The sequence below is a fragment of the Chelonia mydas genome, chromosome 3 (assembly GCF_015237465.2).
Source record: "Chelonia mydas isolate rCheMyd1 chromosome 3, rCheMyd1.pri.v2, whole genome shotgun sequence".
Taxonomy (NCBI): domain Eukaryota; kingdom Metazoa; phylum Chordata; order Testudines; family Cheloniidae; genus Chelonia; species Chelonia mydas.
The window spans coordinates 111,485,389-111,503,837 of NC_057851.1; the positions used below are offsets into that span (position 1 = coordinate 111,485,389).

The following is an 18,449-nucleotide window of genomic DNA, read 5'->3' on the forward strand; positions in this document are numbered from 1 at the left end:
AGAAACCTTTCTTAATTTTTAAAGTAAAGTTAGTAGGAAACTCTCAAAAATCAATCCAATATACACATTTGAAATGTGAATTAGTTGTATGATTACAAGTAGTCAGTTCTTTCACAGATGATCAACCACATATGGCACATAAAATAACTGGCAGACATCCTTCACCTGTCCAACACTTCCCTGTCTGACTTAAGAACACAGACAGCCAAATATGGAGCTGTTGAGGAGACAGGTTATATAAATTTGATTCAAATATTTGCTTAGATTAATGCTCTCGCTCTCAGACTGTGATACTGGCTCTGATTTCTTCTAGTGGAGGCGCAGACGTGCCCAGGGGAAATGAAAAAAGGAATATCTTTTCTTAAACAGATTATTTTCACTTAGGACTCAGCGGAAATGGACCTGTTTAATTAAGTGAATATTCATTAGAAAATTCAGCTTTTGTTGATGTTAAGTGCCAAAACTAAAAGTTCCAGCAAGAAAATGAAATTATCAGGTTGCTCTGTATTCTTCTAAAATGTACCATTTAGAACAGTTTCCCACTGAAACATTTTATCTCAATGATGTCAGAGGAACCCTAAATATTTCCTTAACATATAGAGAGGAAAAATCCTGGATTAGGACATAACTAATCTAAATCCTATTCTAAGTGACCACTTCCAATCTAAAATACAATATGGCCCTGTCTAAACTTGATTTTCCTGATTTAGAATAAAGTACCCATTTCATTTGTCTCTGGACACATAATTTAAACAAAACACCAAAATCAGACATTAAATAAAAATAATATGCTCCATCTAGAAAATAAGCACATCATCAATACTGTATATTCCCCACTTTCATGAGCAGGCAGAGAGTCCTGTGAAAACAGATGGTCTTTACACCATGCACTGAAGGTTGACAAACTGACTCTTTTGAACCAATGTGGAAGTGAATTCCAGAACTGAGGTGTCCTATCAGCAGCCACCACACATGCAAATCAAGGCAATATTAGAAAGAACACTGCACTCTAGCTGATCTGAAAGATGGTGGTGAAACAGAGAGACAGGTGATATCTCAGGTATGTATGGTCCAACCCAGATAAGACTTTAAAGATCACTTTCAACACTTTAAATTGCATTCATAGGCAAAAAGATGTCACCGGAAGCTACAGTTTGCAATGTCATGTGCTGCAGTGTATGTACTACATATTAGCACAGTATTTTACAAAAAAATGTAACAAGCATTGAGTGTATTGGTTGTCATATGCATGACTGTACCATGTTGTATGTACCAGTTGACTGTACCACTAATCATCTGGAATGAGATATTTAGCTTAGCGCTTACTGAATTGATGAAGGTCTACAAATGTGTGGTGTTTAGATGTTGCTTGTAATTATTAGAATTGGGAGCACTGGCTGTTGGGAGTCTGAAAGGACAGGAAACAAGAAGGAGGGGGAGGAGTTGAAGAGGCTGAGTGAGAGCTACTGAGGGTGCAACAGTAGCTTGGAAAAAAGGTTTCCACTTTAAAAAATAAAGTCATGTTGAAGTATGTTAGTACCTTGCCTGGTTACTACAACATGTTCCTCTGCAGTATGGATAGAAGGCAACAAGTTTAGCAGACTTATGAAGTCGTCAGATCCTCCTAGCTCCATCCTACAATGCAGTACCTTACTTTTAGAAATTACTTCAAAACCTCTGCTCCTAGCAATAATCATGAGCACTATCAGAAGGGGCTCCAGGAATGAAATGTGGGTGTGTAGAATAATTTTGACACACCTATCAAAAACAAGTGAGCCAAAGCAACAATGACATGCTGTGTCTCTCCAATTTGTTTTTTTCTTGTTTAGTACAGAAATAGTCTTTTGGGTTTATATCCTGAGCTAATGTTATGGAGCTCAGCTAACTTACACCATGTGAAGATCTGGCCCTCTGCATCTTGATCACAGGAACACAAACAATATTGCTAATTTTATCCATGCCTTGCTAGTGAGGAATCTTCCATTTTTAAATTTGACCTTGATCTTGCACAGGGATTGGCCCACATGTACCTTTATGCTGGTGTAAAGTCAATGGGACCCCATGTGAGTGGATTGCTGTGCAGGATCAGCTCCATAGTGTTTTGGTTTCAAGAAGAACATATTTAGAGCATAGACAAAACTTGTAGAAAACCAGAGTAAACATGGATTGCAAGACACAATTCACCTGTATGGAAATTTAGTGTATACACTTATTGAATCTTGGAATATTTCTGTGCCTAAAATGTTCATGTAATCTTTTTTGTCTTCAGTGCAGGTCTGTTTGACCACTGAGTGGTATTACCTGGTGTTGGTTTACACCATATCACATGTTGTGCTCTAGCTGAATGTTCTCTCATCTTCTTTTTATAGAATATCAGGGTTGGAAGGGACCTCAGGAGATCATCTAATCCAACCCCCTGCTCAAAGCAGGACCAATCCCCAATTTTTGCCCCAGCTCCCTAAATGGCCCCCTCAAGGATTGAACTCACAACGCTGGGTTTAGCAAGCCAATGCTCAAACCACTGAGCTATCCCTCCCCCCGTTTGCTGTAATGAGCCATGTGACTTTATCAGGAATATAAATAATTTGGTGGTATAGAGGATGTGTGAGGAGGAATTGTGATGAGACCGTCTTGTCTCTACCCCCAAACACAAAGCTTTCTCATGACCTTAGTGCCAGTTCAGATGTCGTCTTCTGATTTCAACCTCTCCTAACACCAGACTTATCATTCTGTGAAACAATGATCTGGGAAGAAGGAATGACTGGATAGACAAAGCATAAAAGAAAAAGTCTTTTTCACACACAACAGAACGTTGCATTCTTGCTACTGCCAAGTGATGATTTTTAATAGATGGGTTTTGGGGTGAGTTTTGCCTACACAAAATGGGCATGAATTTGCATGTCTGTCTGTCTGACTATTGATTATATAACGTTAATGACAGCAAGCGGGTAAATGTTAACAGGTTTCATAGACATGCACATTTTATATTTCAATCAATCAGATTTTTTTTTTAAAGCAGAGATGTGTTGAATCAGTGGTTCTATAATCCAGGATGTGGTGAAGTTATGATGTGTTCAAGTATATGTGAACCACGTGGTTTTTTCCACACAATTATGCCTGTTGATTTCATAGGCAAATTTTAATTCACAAACATCATAGTCCTGAAACCATGCAACAGAAAATAGCAATTAAGATTTCTTATTCAATAGTCTCCGGTAATCTACTGTGAGAATTGGTGTAGGATGAAGTTTTGCCAAAATATCTTTTGTTCTGGCTGTTAGGAAGCCTTTGTGGTAGGAAAAACAGCAATGAATTTATGAAAAATGGGAACAGCAAACCTTTTAAGGTACTTAGCTTAGCAAAAATATTAGTTTAACTAATGGGCAAAACATGAAAAGGTCAGGTGATGGGTATGAGAGATTTAATGAATCCAGTGTATGTGGAAAGATTAATTGAATATGGTTAGAGGAGCTACAGGATTTTAGTAGATTAGAATAAAAATTCTGCCCTCTTCACACTGCCCTAGTTCAGTGAAGTGTCATTTTTCTGCGGGAAGATGTTTATTCATATAGATCAGAGATTCTCAACCTGGAGGTCATGAACAGGTTTCAGGAGAGTCATGGCCACCCTCCCTTTCTTTATGTGGAGTGTGTGTGTGTGTGCCTTCTTATCTTGTAACATTGGTTCACATTATGGAAAAGTTTGAAAACCATTTGTATGGATGTTTGCTCATAGAAAGTGAGCACTGTGCTGGGGTGGAAAGGGTGGTGTCAGTGCTACCAAATTTGGGGCCCCTTGTTATATTTAAAGCATGCCTATAAGCGTGAAGATTTTGACGCCTTTGAGAGGGCTTGAGATGACTTGCTTTTCAGTGGGTGCAGTGATTGCCCAATATGACGTATCCACCCCACCCAAACAGCATGATATCTCTTGACCACTCTCTGGTGGTTCTTCTAAACTATTCTCCCAGCCTCCTCCCCAGTTCCCTATCTGACCTCTGTCTTCTCTCTGCATTGATGGAACCCACCCAGGCCCCTTCAAAATACTTTCTTTGTAACTTTTTCCACAAAGGGAGGCTTTGTTCTGTGGCCAGGCCTTTTGTTGTTACTGCTGCTGTTACTACTACTATGATAGGTATCCCAATCAAGGATCAGGGCCTCACTGTGCTAAGCACTATCCAAACAAGTAACAAAGACAGTTCATGCTCCAGAAATTTTACAGTCCAGGTGTATTCTATGATTCTATGATTCTATTTTCTGTGCTTCTCTTCACTTAAGAGAGGTCACATGGCAACCCTCTTGTGATCTTATCATTTTATATTTTCCTTATTATGTACTTTTTGTTTACTTATGCAGCATTCATTACCATAGTATCTGAACAACGTATGATAGGGAAAACCTCCCTGAGTGGTTCTTCCCCATAACAAAGAACAAGTGCTCAGTGCTGGTTTAAGCTATAATTAAAATAATTCGTTGGTCCAAGCCTCTTAAGGCTTTCAACACTAGCACCACAGCATTCATGAGCAGTTTTGGGGTCCCACATTTGTGATCTATTTAAGCCACACATAGTGTTCAGCTGTCTCTGATGACCTGCTCAGTGAAACATGTGTGATTAATTGTATGCTAGAAGCTAGGGCATGCTTTGGCAGTTCATGTAGTAGGACAATATTTATTCAGTTCAGTTACTGGTTGTGTTGTGTTGTGTTTTGTTTTTTGAGAGGAGTGGAGCATCAAATCATGGCTCCCCCAGGCTGGTGTTTGACAAGCACGTCCCAAAGCCAAATCCATTTAAATGTTATGAATCACTTACATAAAGAAGCATTCTTAATGTTATACTTTACAAATATACATAGCATTCCCCCTGTGTACTAGCTTAAGGTTCTATGGTTATGACTGATTCTTGGGAAAACAAACCCAAAAGGAGTTCTGCATGACTCTACGCAAACATCTGCTGATTGGTTGAAGTTATAAACATGAGTAGTTGTACAGGTTTAAGGAAAAGAAGCTAATCAGATTCTTATGCGTCTCCAGGGATCCGAAAAGACCGCAGAGGTGGGCGTATGCTGAAATACAAACGTCAAAGAGAGGAGCAGGATGCCAGGAGTGGAGGGACTACTTCTATTGAGATGAGAACCCCCACCCTCTGGACAAGTCCTCTTGTGATTAAGCATAGCAAGAAGAACAGTCCAGCTTTGACCCTGACGGCAGAGCAGATGGTCAGCGCCTTGCTGGAAGCTGAGCCGCCCATAGTCTATTCAGAGTATGATCCTAACCGACCTTTCAGTGAAGCCTCCATGATGACCCTGTTGACCAGCCTTGCAGACCGGGAACTGGTGCACATGATCAACTGGGCAAAAAGGGTCCCAGGTAAGAAAATAGATCATTTGAACAGTGGTTAACTGGAAAAGTTCCAATATTACTTTTAAGTGAAGGAATTTCCTTCTCCCTCTCCCTACTCCACAGACACAGTTTCCTCATTATCTACAAATCATTCATTTAAATATCCTTATCTGTAAAATTACAAACTTCATGTGGTGCTCCTTAGAAGGAAATTTTTGGGAAACACAGGTAAAACTTTAGGGAAAAAAATCTTGTTCAGAAAAATTCGTTACTGTAGATTATAATATATTGTCTGCCAAATATACTAGATAGCTTGGAGGTAACTGGCACCAGGATATAATCTTTCATTGCCAGGTCAGTGAATCAAACTTTGCCTAGATCTGTTACAAATGCAAGTTTTTGCTGTATAAAAGAGATTCAGAGGCCTATGTGAAATGGACTAGTTATCGTGGGTCTATTTCCTAGCAAACAGGTGTCCAGACCACAAAACGCTACCAAGTTTGGCACTGATTGGCACCCTTTATGACAGTCCAAGCAGAGAAACCAATGAGTGGTCATTAAAAACCCTCTGATGTCTGAAGGTCGTCCGAGTTGAAGGTCATTGACAGGGTAGTGTGGGGAAGATTGCATTTCTGCTGAATGGACTGATAACTGTTCTGTGGATAAAAAGAAGATACCAGCCTCCAGAGCTATCAGTCCAATACCTTTCATAAGCATTATATTCACTAAACATTTATTATGCATGCTGAATCTTTAATTTTATCACAGCACTTCTCTTTACTAGGCCTACTGGTACAATATACATACTAGTGTGTTTTGCCTAGTTTAGCCAATTTTTAATCTCTTTAATTTCATATTCTAGCCCTCTATTTCATTAACATTTATGTAGATTCTGTGAACAACTGTTCTGAGAATGTCCACTACTACAGATTTAGTTAGGTCAAATGCTGCAGGTCATGCCTCTTTTCTGTGTCCTTCACTTAAACTTGGCAAAACTTTACTTAGTAAATCAATAACACACACAGTCTGTTTTCCAGTCCTTATGTGTTCTTTTTTTTTTTTAACCACTTTTCACATGTCACTTTGTGGGCTCAAGCTGTGATCAATGAAGAGCTGTAAGGGATGTGTCATTTCTCATAGTAACTTAAAGGAAATCACATGGGGAATTTTATTTTTAACATAGTTGCATTTTTAGGACCTGATTCAAAGTCAATGTGAGCCTTTCCATTAATTTCTGTGTGCTTTGGAACAGGCCTCTACAACGTATTTTTGAAATAGGGACCTTAATGTTTAAAGCTATTGGTCATACTAATTTAAACACAGTAATGGCAGTGTGGACTAGAAAGGCTGAATTAAAAATCTCTTCTCTGGTGATAGATACTAGAATGTCTGTTGCATGGAAAAGAGAAGCACACTGCACTCTTGTCTTGCTCTAGAAAAATATCTCAAGTTTTGTATTAATTTACATTTACCATTTATAGGAATTTGAAAATGGATCTCTCATTTAAAGGAACTTGTCCTACAAACACCCTTTAACCACCTGAGGGCCAGACATAGAGTTTAATTATGTGTGATCTTACACTGTTGTGCAAGTTAGTGGAAAGAGCACACGGAGCCTTCCTCCTGCTTACATCCCTGTGAAAAGTCCAAGCCTGGCAGCAGTCCTTGTGTCCCTGTGAACAAAGTCTGCTCAAGATCTCTGCTACTTGCCTCTAGTAGGACTGGTGGAGCACAAGCAACATCCTGTCATAGGGTATCACAGAGGGTTTGCACATCTTTCACATAATGCCTCTTGGAACTCCCCTGCAGAAGTGTGTCTGCCACAAATGAATTCATAATATACACTCACGGGCCACTCTAGGTTTTTCACCTTCGTTAAGATCAGGGGTCTCAAACACACGGCCCGCGGGGTTATTTTCTGCGGCCCGCCAGCTTCCCGCCTCACCACCATCCCTGCAGCATGTACCTAGAGCGGCTCCAGCCTGGCGCGCACCGGGGGCAGGGCAGGCTCCCTCCCTCCCTGCCTGCCTGCTCTGCCCGCTCCGGGAAGCGGCCAGAACTTGGGGGTGGGGGGCAGGGCACAGGGGTCTGTGTGTTGCCCTGGCCACTCCTCCGCCCAGACCCCTGTGCCCTCCCCCACCCCCAGGTCCCGGCCGCTTCCCAGAGCGGCGCGGGGGCAGGTAGGGAGGGAGCCTGCCCTGCCCCCGGTGCGCGCCAGGCCGGACCCGCCCTCCACACCCCTCCTGCACCCGACCCCCTGCCTTAAGCCCCCTGTCGCACCCCCCGGCACTCCACACCCCTGCCCTGAGCCCCCTTCTGCACCCCCCGGCACTCCACACCCCTGCCCTGAGCCCCCTTCTGCACCCCTCCGGCACCCCGACTCCCTGCCCTGAGCCGCACCCTGACTCCTTGCCCCACCCTGCACCCCAACCCCCTGCCCTGAGCCCCCTTCTGCACCCTGCACCCCTCCGGCACCCCGACTTCCTGCCGTGAGCTGCACCCTGACCCCTTGCCCCACCCTGCACCCCGACCCCCTGCCCTGAGCCCCCTGACGCACCCCTTCTGCACCCCAACCCCCTGCTGCACCCTGCACCCCCTGGGGGGCAGAGAGGGGGCAGAGTTGGGGTGGGGATTTCAGGGAAGGGGTTGGAATGGGGGCAGGGAAGGGGTGGGAAGAGGCGGGGTAGGGGTGGGGCCGGGGCAGCTGTGGGGGGGGGGTGGTCTCTTTCTCTAAGGTGGTTTTGGGGGTGGAAAGGGTGTTTTAATCCGTGGTTATTGTGGAAAGTGTGAATCTTCAAGACCCATTTGAACATGAAAGAGGGTAAGGACCTGGCATACTGGGTTTGGGTAATTATTCCATAGAAAAGGCAGCATGGAAGAAACTGAAGTGGCAAAAGAACATGAATAGAGTAGTGAGACTGGCTGCACTGGCTGAGTAAAGGGGGCACAGGAGAAAGATAAGGACATGATCTGAGAGGTAGGTCAAGGCCAATATGTGCAGGCCCTTTAAGGCAAGGACAAAAAGTTTAAACTTGATGCAGTGGGCAATGGTGATTTAATGGAGGGATTTGAAATGGGACTACATATGTGGTAGTATCTATGTGATAAACTGCAGAGCCATCTGATACATTGCATTAATCATACACCTTTGTCCACCTCATCTGCCTATTAATTCTCTGGTGGGACTACTTTCAAAATTCCAAACCTCTGAGTAGTTTCAAACAACTGCTTTTTTAAAAAAAGAAACCACATACCTTTTTCCAAAATGTTTTCTTCTTTCCTCACAAAATTAGTTTACACTGACAGGCAATTTTCAGTCTATGACAAGTAGACTGTGTGATGTAGGACTTCAAATGTTGCATTATTTTATAAGAAAAAGGGGTTTGTGGTAGGAGGAGGATTTGCAAAATTTTAGTTATGATTTTTCTTTCCCTCTGAATATTGTACAGTGGGACTCATGATTAGTAAGATAGCGTGGATGGTGTACGGATATAAAATATTCTGGATAAAAGTTTGAAAACACCATCAAACATTTCTAAAATGCTTTTCTGTAATACAGGCAATGCCAATAGAATCCATGATGGTGTGGTGTGATATAGAGGTTTTACTGATACTCTTTGCGCATGACCTGCAAAACTTATTGGTAGCCTCAGCACTCATGAGTTAATGCAGCTCTCCTGAACTCGTATACAGATAATACCTTTATAACATACTATCTTGTATTGTCTTTCTCTTCCATAAAGTGAAATTTGTCCCTATGCGCAGGGCCAGCACAAGACCTATGCACCTCTTAAATCAGACTTAGTAGTGCGTAGGCCTTGTGCTGGCTCTCTGCCCAGCAGTAAATTTCACCCTGGCTGAATATCTCTATAATGTGGCACTAAATGATTGAAATGACTACCAACAACAATTATGCATCCAAACAGAATGTGAAAATACAACTGACTTTCCTACTTCCACAAATATGCTGCAGCATCTGTGCAAAAGTCCAGATTATGAACTTTGAGGGCCTAGTTTTTTGAGGTGTTCTTCATCTCATTGTGGGTGTGCTGTACCTTAAACGCCTGTTGATGTTAATGTGAGTTGAAAGCGCTGAGCGCCTTGCAGGTTTAGGGCCTGAATCTTTTGCTCTAAAATTGTAGACTGGCTCTCTACAATCCTTGTGTTGCAGAGATATTTTATGAACACCAACATTTAAAGGGGACGTATCTGGTGATTAATATTTTGCCCATTTATAGCATCTTACATTTGAATATCTCATACTATTTTACAAATATTGATTGATTATGCGTTACAGCAACCTTTTGAATTAGGGAAACATTATTATACACCTTTTATACATAAGTAAGTGCTCTGACTGCATTTAAATGAGTTTCTGTTCTGAGAAATAATCTTGTGAAAATATCATCGTGTTCCAAATCTATCAATCAACTATTTCCATATCCAATTTCCTAAAGTGACAAGTAAAATGATATTTTTTTTCTAACTGCAAACTCAGTCTGAGTTTTGAGAGTCAAGATGAGTATTTTTACCAGGAATAAAGGCAATTAGGCCTGCAATTACCTGTGCAACTTCACGGTCTTCAATGGGGTTGCATCGGTTTGTAACAAATCAGAACTTGGTAATCAGTTCTGCTAGTGCACGGTAAAAAGCAGGCTGGGTTAACCCTGGTTATGCTGACTTGGGGAGGAGGACAAGAAAGGGTCCATTTTCATAAAATCACTTTTCAGAGTAGAATCACATTTTGAGTAGCTTGATGAAAATGCAACACATGGAGTCAATGGAAGAAACAAGGACAGAGCCTAGGAGTCCTGAATCCTGGTTTGTTGATCTAACCACTAGACTAAACTCTTTCTACATTTACCAGAACAAACATGTCCAGGATCAATATTATGTCACCTTTTCGAGCCCAATAACTGTGCTAAATCTACTCAGTCATTCAACGTGACGTTTGCTAGGATCTTAAGAAACTAAGTAAGCAACAAATGAAACAGCTGTCACCGTTAAATTCATTTTTCCCTTCTGTTGATGGAAGTGGAAGCTATTGTAGTATACCCAGATGTACAGACACTCTTTTCCCAATCTGTGTATTACATAATTTTTTTAACATTAGCTTTAATTACATTTTTAAATCTATTCTCCGTTTCCTTGTTGATCCAGATCTTTCTTGTACCTGTATTCAGTGTCTGAGGTTTGGATCTATTCTAACCTCAGATTGGCATATTGTATCTGAATCAGTCCAGTAACTTGAGTGATGTTCCTAAATTACTAATTTCTGATGTGACAGCCTGATCTCTGTACCCCCCGAAAAGCAAGATCCAATGTCAAAGTATAACGTGATTACTAGCTGAGGCCCTGAGGAAAACTCTCAGGTGACAATGCAGCTCACAATTGGCTAAGTTCACTGCAGATTCGTTTTCACCTCCTTTTGAAGCATCATGTACGGGCTACTGGTGCAAATAATATATCAGCGTAGATGAGTAAAGAGTCTGATCTAGGATGGCATAGCCTGGCTCTCTGTCCTCCTCTGAATGTGTGCACTATATAAATGTCTTTGAGTCTGCTACAGCATTGGAGCTAATATACTTGGGATTTTTTTAAATTTAGGCTCATGGTTTTAGACCCCGGGGGGTCGGAGGTTCTGTCTCTGCTGCCAATAACACATCCACAGGCATCACAGTATTATAGCAATCCTGATGAAATAGCAATGTTGTGAATTAGTGTACAGTATTTTATTTTTCATATATACCACTGTATTCATGTCTGGAGCATCACATGCAAGGAAGGAAGTTAGTACTTTGAGTGGTTCAGTTGATGAGTTAATTGCCTTCTATGATGAGATAACTGGCTCTGTGGATGAGGGGAAAGCAGTGGACGTGTTGTTTCTTGACTTTAGCAAAGCTTTTCACACGGTCTCCCACAGTATTCTTGCCATCAAGTTAAAGAAGTATGGGCTGGATGAATGGACTATAAGGTGGATAGAAAGTTGGCTAGATTGTCGGGCTCAATGGGTAGTGATCAACGGCTCCATGTCTAGTTGGCAGCCGGTATCAAGTGGAGTGCCCCAAGGATCGGTCCTCGGGCCAGTTTTGTTCAGTATCTTCATAAATGATCTGGAGGATGGTGTGGATTGCACCCTCAGCAAGTTTGCAGATGACACTAAACTGGGAGGAGCGGTAGGTATGCTGGACGGTAGGGATAGGATACAGAGGGCCCTAGACAAATTAGAGGATTGGGCCAAAAGAAATCTGATGAGGTTCAACAAAGACAAGTGCAGAGTCCTGCACTTAGGACGGAAGAATCCCATGCACCGCTACAGACTAGGGACCGAATGGCTCGGCAGCAGTTCTGCAGAAAAGGATCTAGAGGTTACAGTGGACGAGAAGCTGGATATGAGTCAAAAGTGTGCCCTTGTTGCCAAGAAGGCCAGTGGCATTTTGGGATGTATACGTAGGGGCATTGCCAGCAGATCTAGGGACGTGATCGTTCCCCTCTATTCGACATTGGTGAGGCCTCATCTGGAGTACTGTGTCCAGTTTTGGGCCCCACACTACAAGAAGGATGTGGAAAAATTGGAAAGAGTCCAGCGGAGGGCAACAAAAATGATTAGGGAACTGGAACACATGACTTATGAGGAGAGGCTGAGGGAACTGGGATTGTTTAGTCTGCAGAAGAGAAGAATGAGGGGGGATTTGATAGCTGCTTTCAACTACCTGAAAGGGGGATTCCAAAGAGGATGGATCTAAACTGTTCTCAGTGGTAGCTGATACCAGAACAAGGAGTAATGGTCTCAAGTTACAGTAGGGAAGGTTTAGGTTGGATATTAGGAAAAACTTTTTCACTAGGAGGGTGGTGAAACACTGAAATGCGTTACCTAGGGAGGTGGTGGAATCTCCTTCCTTAGATATTTTTAAGGTCAGGCTTGACAAAGCCCTGGCTGGGATGATTTAGTTGGGGATTGGTCCTGCTTTGAGCAGGGGGTTGGACTAGATGACCTCCTGAGGTCCCTTCCAACCCTGATATTCTATGATTCCATGAGCATGCTTGAGGGGATGTTTGCTAGATGTTTAGGTTGTATAAATAGTGGAGGGGCAGAGGGGAAAGAGAAGGTAGTTTTGAGGAGTTTTGGATTAACAAGTGCAGTTTTTGGCACAGCTGGTACAAGCTTGGCTAATTATTTATTCTGAGTACAGTAGCTGAACAGTTTAATGGCCCTAAAATGGTACATTGAGCATACAGGCTTTGAAGTTTTGAGATGATTCACGGTGCTGTACTTTTTTTATGGTTTCATGAACTGAGAAGATAAACATTTTGGCACTGAATTTTTATTTTAAAGCTGCAGAAGTTGCTATTTTCTTAAGATATTGTTTTCTTATTTGACCTCCTAAATTGCTCTGTTTGTTAAATTAGGAACAGTGTGTGAAGGGACCAACAATAGCTACTATTTTACACTGTGTTTTACTGACAGCAAAAAAAAAAAAGTTGTTTGAAGGAAGGTACTGATATACTGAAGTGCATATTGCTACTGTACGTGTTTAGGTACACGGTGGTTTGCAGCACTGTTCAGTGTAGTAGCCTTCCTGACAATAGGTGATCCATACCCCTGATGCTGTTAATCCAGGCAAATAAAGGTTCATTTAGTACCAGTGACTCTAGTTGTTGTTTAAACCCTCTAAAATATTCACTCCGTTTTCTTATCTCAGTTGGCTAATGAGCAGTATTGGAGACTGTGACAATGTTATCAAGTAATATTCTATTTGTAATCAGTTGTGGGTTTCTTTGGCAGAGCTGGCATATACCACACTCTGGAGGTTTGGTACCCCACATATTTAGGGAAGATTAAAAGAACTAAATATGTAGCTAAATGAAAAATGATGACAAACCTGATTCTGATTCCAAACCAGCTGTATATTAGTGTAACTTCACTGAAGTTACTATTGATTTACATGGGTGTAAGTGAGATTAAAAAATCCCGATGGCAGGATATAGTAACCACCTGTAAGCCTCTGAAGATTGTAGACAACAAATAGAGAGAGGTATTGGTCCAAGGGAAGTATAACTAGGAGTAATGAGATGAAATAAAGCAAAAGGAAAGCTGAATACCAAGTAAAACCTTCCTAATACTCTGATCTGTTAGTTTGTGGACTAGTCCCTGTGTCTAGAGCCCCATCGCTTGAAATTGTTTATATCTAGTCAGGACAAAAAACTGATGAATATGCTGTCAGGAACAATGCTGTTCTGATGAGGCAATGGGCAAGGCTATTAATAAATAGTAGGAATGGTTTACTTAGTACAATAAATATATATCATTCTTTACAAACATAGAGTAAGGTATGTTCCCTGCCCCACTGAGCTTCCAATAGAAGATGGACCAGACAAATTAATATGACAAGACATGGGAGAATAGTTTAGAGAAGAAACTGCAAGGAGAGATTATAGGTAAGGAGAAGAAAGAAATATCCAAGTAAGAAGTTGATTGACAAGAGAAGAGAAGGGTTTGGAAAAACTGAAAGTTAGTATCGCAAGAGTAGGAGTAGCATGTTAGAAGACACAAAGGCAAGAAGGCAAAAAATAAATAAAAGGAAGATTAAGTTTTAAGGATTGGGGGGGAGCACAGGGTTCAGCAGTGGGAGTAAGGGGAAAGGAGATCAGAGATGTGTGTGTATATATAGACTGGGAGGTGAGGACAGGTGTTGGAATTTGATGTGGAGACACATGAGGAAAACCAGAAAATAAATGGTTATAGTAGTCAAGGTGACTGACCAAGTTGTGGGTAAAGGTTTTAGCAGTAAAGACATGGAAAGGTGGCTGAATATCTTTTCCATCTTTAGTGTTTATAATTCTCTGTTAAGACTCCTAGGAGATTAAAGCAGTAGCCTAACACTAATACCGCATATCTGTTTTGTTTTCTCCTTCCAAGATGCTGCACATGTTATTACTTTTAGGCTGAATTTCAGAGATTACTTTATTGAGTTTTAAAACAGGCTAATATGAACTGTTGGGTTTGTTAAGCAGAATGATGTGTGCACTAACCTGCAGGTCATAGCAAGGCCTGTGAACGAACATTGATGAACTCTCTTGGAGCTTTCCACCCTGTTTTTGAATTGTGTGAGGACTTTGGGGTAGACATGAGCTATTGTTGTGGACAGAGTCCAGTGAAATGTAAAGAGGAGAAAGAACTGCTGATGCAGTTAATGAGATGGCAGTGAGCAGAACATTTGGGAGTAGGGAGAGCTCATATTCCAGTGTTGCATTTGTGTTCATATAAATAAGAGGAATTACTACTGGCTGAGTGTAATTAAGAGAAAGGAAGCAAAACTACTCCACCCCAGGCCAGCATCCCTCACTACCACAGGTACTAATGCGGAGAGTGGACTAGATGATACATCTGAGGGAAGGGAACAGAAGGAGACTCCGCCAATTGGAAGGCATGAGATGCACTGTCCTGGGGTTGGGGGTTCCACGACCACCGCTCCCAAGAGAAGGAGGCGGGTGGTGGTGGTCGGGGACTCTCTCCTTAGGGGGACTGAGTCATCTATCTGCCGCCCCGACCGGGAAAACCGAGAAGTCTGCTGCTTGCCAGGAGCTAGGATTCACGATGTGACGGAGAGACTGCCGAGACTCATCAAGCCCTCGGATCGCTACCCCTTCCTGCTTCTCCACGTGGGCACCAATGATACTGCCAAGAATGACCTTGAGCGGATCACTGCGGACTACGTGGCTCTGGAAAGAAGGATAAAGGAGTTTGAGGCGCAAGTGGTCTTCTCGTCCATCCTCCCCATGGAAGGAAAAGGCCTGGGCAGAGACCGTCGAATCGTGGAAGTCAACGAATGGCTACGCAGGTGGTGTCGGAGAGAAGGCTTTGGATTCTTTGACCATGGGATGGTGTTCCAAGAAGGAGGAGTGCTAGGCAGAGACGGGCTCCACCTAACGAAGAGAGGGAAGAGCATCTTCGCAAGCAGGCTGGCTAACTTAGTGAGGAGGGCTTTAAACTAGGTTCACGGGGGGAAGGAGACCAAAGCCCTGAGGTAAGTAGGGAAGTGGGATGCCGGGAGGAAGCACGAGCAGGAGCTTGCGAGAGGGCAGGGGTCCTGCCTCATACTGAGAAAGAGGGACAAACAGCGAGTTATCTCAAGTACCTATACACAAATGCAAGAAGCCTGGGAAACAAGCAGGGAGAACTGGAAGTCCTGGCAAAGTCAAGGAATTATGATGTGATTGGAATAACAGAGACTTAGTGGGATAACTCACATGACTGGAGTACTGTCATGGATGGATATAAGCTGTTCAGGAAGGACAGGCAGGGCAGAAAAGGTGGGGGAGTTGCACTGTATGTAAGGGAGCAGTATGACTGCTCAGAGCTCAAGTATGAAACTGCAGAAAAACCTGAGTGTTTCTGGATTAAGTTTAGAAGAGTGAGCAACAAGGGTGATGTCGTGGTGGGAGTCTGCTATAGACCACCGGACCAGGGGGATGAGATGGACGAAGCTTTCTTCCGGCAACTCACAGAAGTTACTAGATCGCAGGCCCTGGTTCTCATGGGAGACTTCAATCACCCTGATATCTGCTGGGAGAGCAATACAGCAGTGCACAAACAATCCAGGAAGTTTTTGGAAAGGGTAAGGGACAATTTCTTGGTGCAAGTGCTGGAGGAACCAACTAGGGGCAGAGCTCTTCTTGACCTGCTGCTCACAAACCGGGAAGAATTAGCAGGGGAAGCTAAAGTAGATGGGAACTTGGGAGGGAGTGACCATGAGATGGTCGAGTTCAGGATCCTGACACAGGGAAGAAAGGAGAACAGCAGAATACAGACCCTGGACTTTAGAAAAGCAGACTTTGACTCCCTCAGGGAACTGATGGGCAGGATCCCCTGGGAGAATAACATGAGAGGGAAAGGAGTTCGGGAGAGCTAGCTGTATTTTAAAGAATCCTTATTGAGGTTACAGGAACAAACCATCCCGATGTGTAGAAAGAATAGTAAATATGGCAGGCGACCAGCTTGGCTTAACAGTGAAATCCTTGCTGATCTTAACCACAAAAAAGAAGCTTACAACAAGTGGAAGAGTGGACAAATGACCAGGGAGGAGTATGAAAATATTGCTCGGGGATGCAGGAGTGTAATCAGGAAGGACAAATCCCAACTGGAGTTGCAGCTAGCAAGAGATGTTAAGAGTAACAAGAAGGGTTTCTTCAGGTATGTTAGCAACAAGAAGGAAGTCAAGGAAAGTGTGGGCCCCTTACTGAATGAGGGTGGCAACCTAGTGGCAGAGGATGTGGAAAAAGCTAATGTACTCAATGCTTTTTTTGCCTCTGTCTTCACGAACAAGGTCAGCTCCCAGACTACTGCACTGGGCAGCACAGCATGGGGAGGAGGTGACCAGCCCTCTGTGGAGAAAGAAGTGGTTCGGGACTATTTAGAAAAGCTGGACGAGCACAAGTCCAGGGGGCCGGATGCGCTGCATCCGAGAGTGCTAAAGGAGTTGGCGGATGTGATTGCAGAGCCATTGGCCATTATCTTTGAAAACTCATGGCGATCGGGGGAAGTCCTGGACGACTGGAAAAAAGCTAATGTAGTGCCCATCTTTAAAAAAGGGAAGGAGGATCCTGGGAACTACAGGCCAGTCAGCCTCACCTCAGTCCCTGGAAAAATCGTGGAGCAGGTCCCAAAGGAATCAATTCTGAAGCACTTAGAGGAGAGGAAAGTGATCAGGAACAGTCAGCATGGATTCACCAAGGGCAAGTCGTGCCTCACTAATCTAATTGCCTTCTATGATGAGATAACTGGCTCTGTGGATGAGGGGAAAGCGGTGGACGTGTTGTTCCTTGACTTTAGCAAAGCTTTTGACACGGTCTCCCACTGTATTCTTGCCAGCAAGTTAAAGAAGTATGGGCTGGATGAATGGACTATAAGGTGGATAGAAAGTTGGCTAGATTGTCGGGCTCAACAGGTAGTGATCAATGGCTCCATGTCTAGATGGCAGCCGGTATCAAGTGGAGTGCCCCAAGGGTCGGTCCTCAGGCTGGTTTTGTTCAATATCTTCATAAATGATCTGGAGGATGGTGTGGATTGCACCCTCAGCAAGTTTGCAGATGACACTAAACTGGGAGGAGAGGTAGATATGCTGGATGGTAGGGATAGGATACAGAGGGCCCTAGACAAATTGGAGGATTGGGCCAAAAGAAATCTGATGAGGTTCAACAAAGACAAGTGCAGAGTCCTGCACTTAGGACGGAAGAATCCCATGCACTTCTACAGACTAGGAACCGAATGGCTCGGCAGCAGTTCTGCAGAAAAGGATCTAGGGGTTACAGTGGACGAGAAGCTGGATATGAGTCAAAAGTGTGCCCTTGTTGCCAAGAAGGCCAATGGCATTTTGGGATGTATACATAGGGGCATTGCCAGCAGATCGAGGGACGTGATCGTTCCCCTCTATTCGACATTGGTAAGGCCTCATCTGGAGTACTGTGTCCAATTTTGGGCCCCACACTACAAGAAGGATGTGGAAAAATTGGAAAGAGTCCAGCGGAGGGCAACAAAAATGATTAGGGAACTGGAACACATGACTTATGAGGAGAGGCTGAGGGAACTGGGATTGTTTAGTCTGCGGAAGAGAAGAATGAGGGGGGATTTGATAGCTGCTTTCAACTACCTGAAAGGGGGTTCCAAAGAGGATGGATCTAGACTGTTCTCAGTGGTAGCTGATGACAGAACAAGGAGTAATGGTCTCAAGTTACAGTGGGGGAGGTTTAGGTTGGATATTAGGAAAAACTTTTTCACTAGGAGGGTGGTGAAACACTGAAATGCGTTACCTAGGGAGGTGGTGGAATCTCCTTCCTTAGATATTTTTAAGGTCAGGCTTGACAAAGCCCTGGCTGGGATGATTTAGTTGGGGATTGGTCCTGCTTTGAGCAGGGGGTTGGACTAGATGACCTCCTGAGGTCCCTTCCAACCCTGATATTCTATGATTCTATGATAATGGCTTTGCAGGTTAGGGTTAAAGTCCATAGATGTAATCACTAACTTGCTGCAGGAGGTTATTGTACCATGCACAAAATTAAATTAATACTCTATTTACACCAGGGAAGTGACTCTTTCCTAGTTATCCCACT

General features: G+C 43.2%; 1 protein-coding gene across 2 annotated transcripts in view; it reads left to right on the forward strand.

Annotated features, from left to right (window-relative positions):
* Positions 1-18,449, forward strand: part of ESR1 (estrogen receptor 1) — a 190,577-nt gene that overhangs the window by 110,034 nt on the left and 62,094 nt on the right. For both annotated transcript variants that reach the window (XM_007060337.4, XM_043543165.1), the window contains one exon: positions 5,031-5,366. In XM_007060337.4, the coding sequence (XP_007060399.2) occupies positions 5,031-5,366 (336 nt within the window). The remainder of the gene's footprint in view (positions 1-5,030; positions 5,367-18,449) is intronic.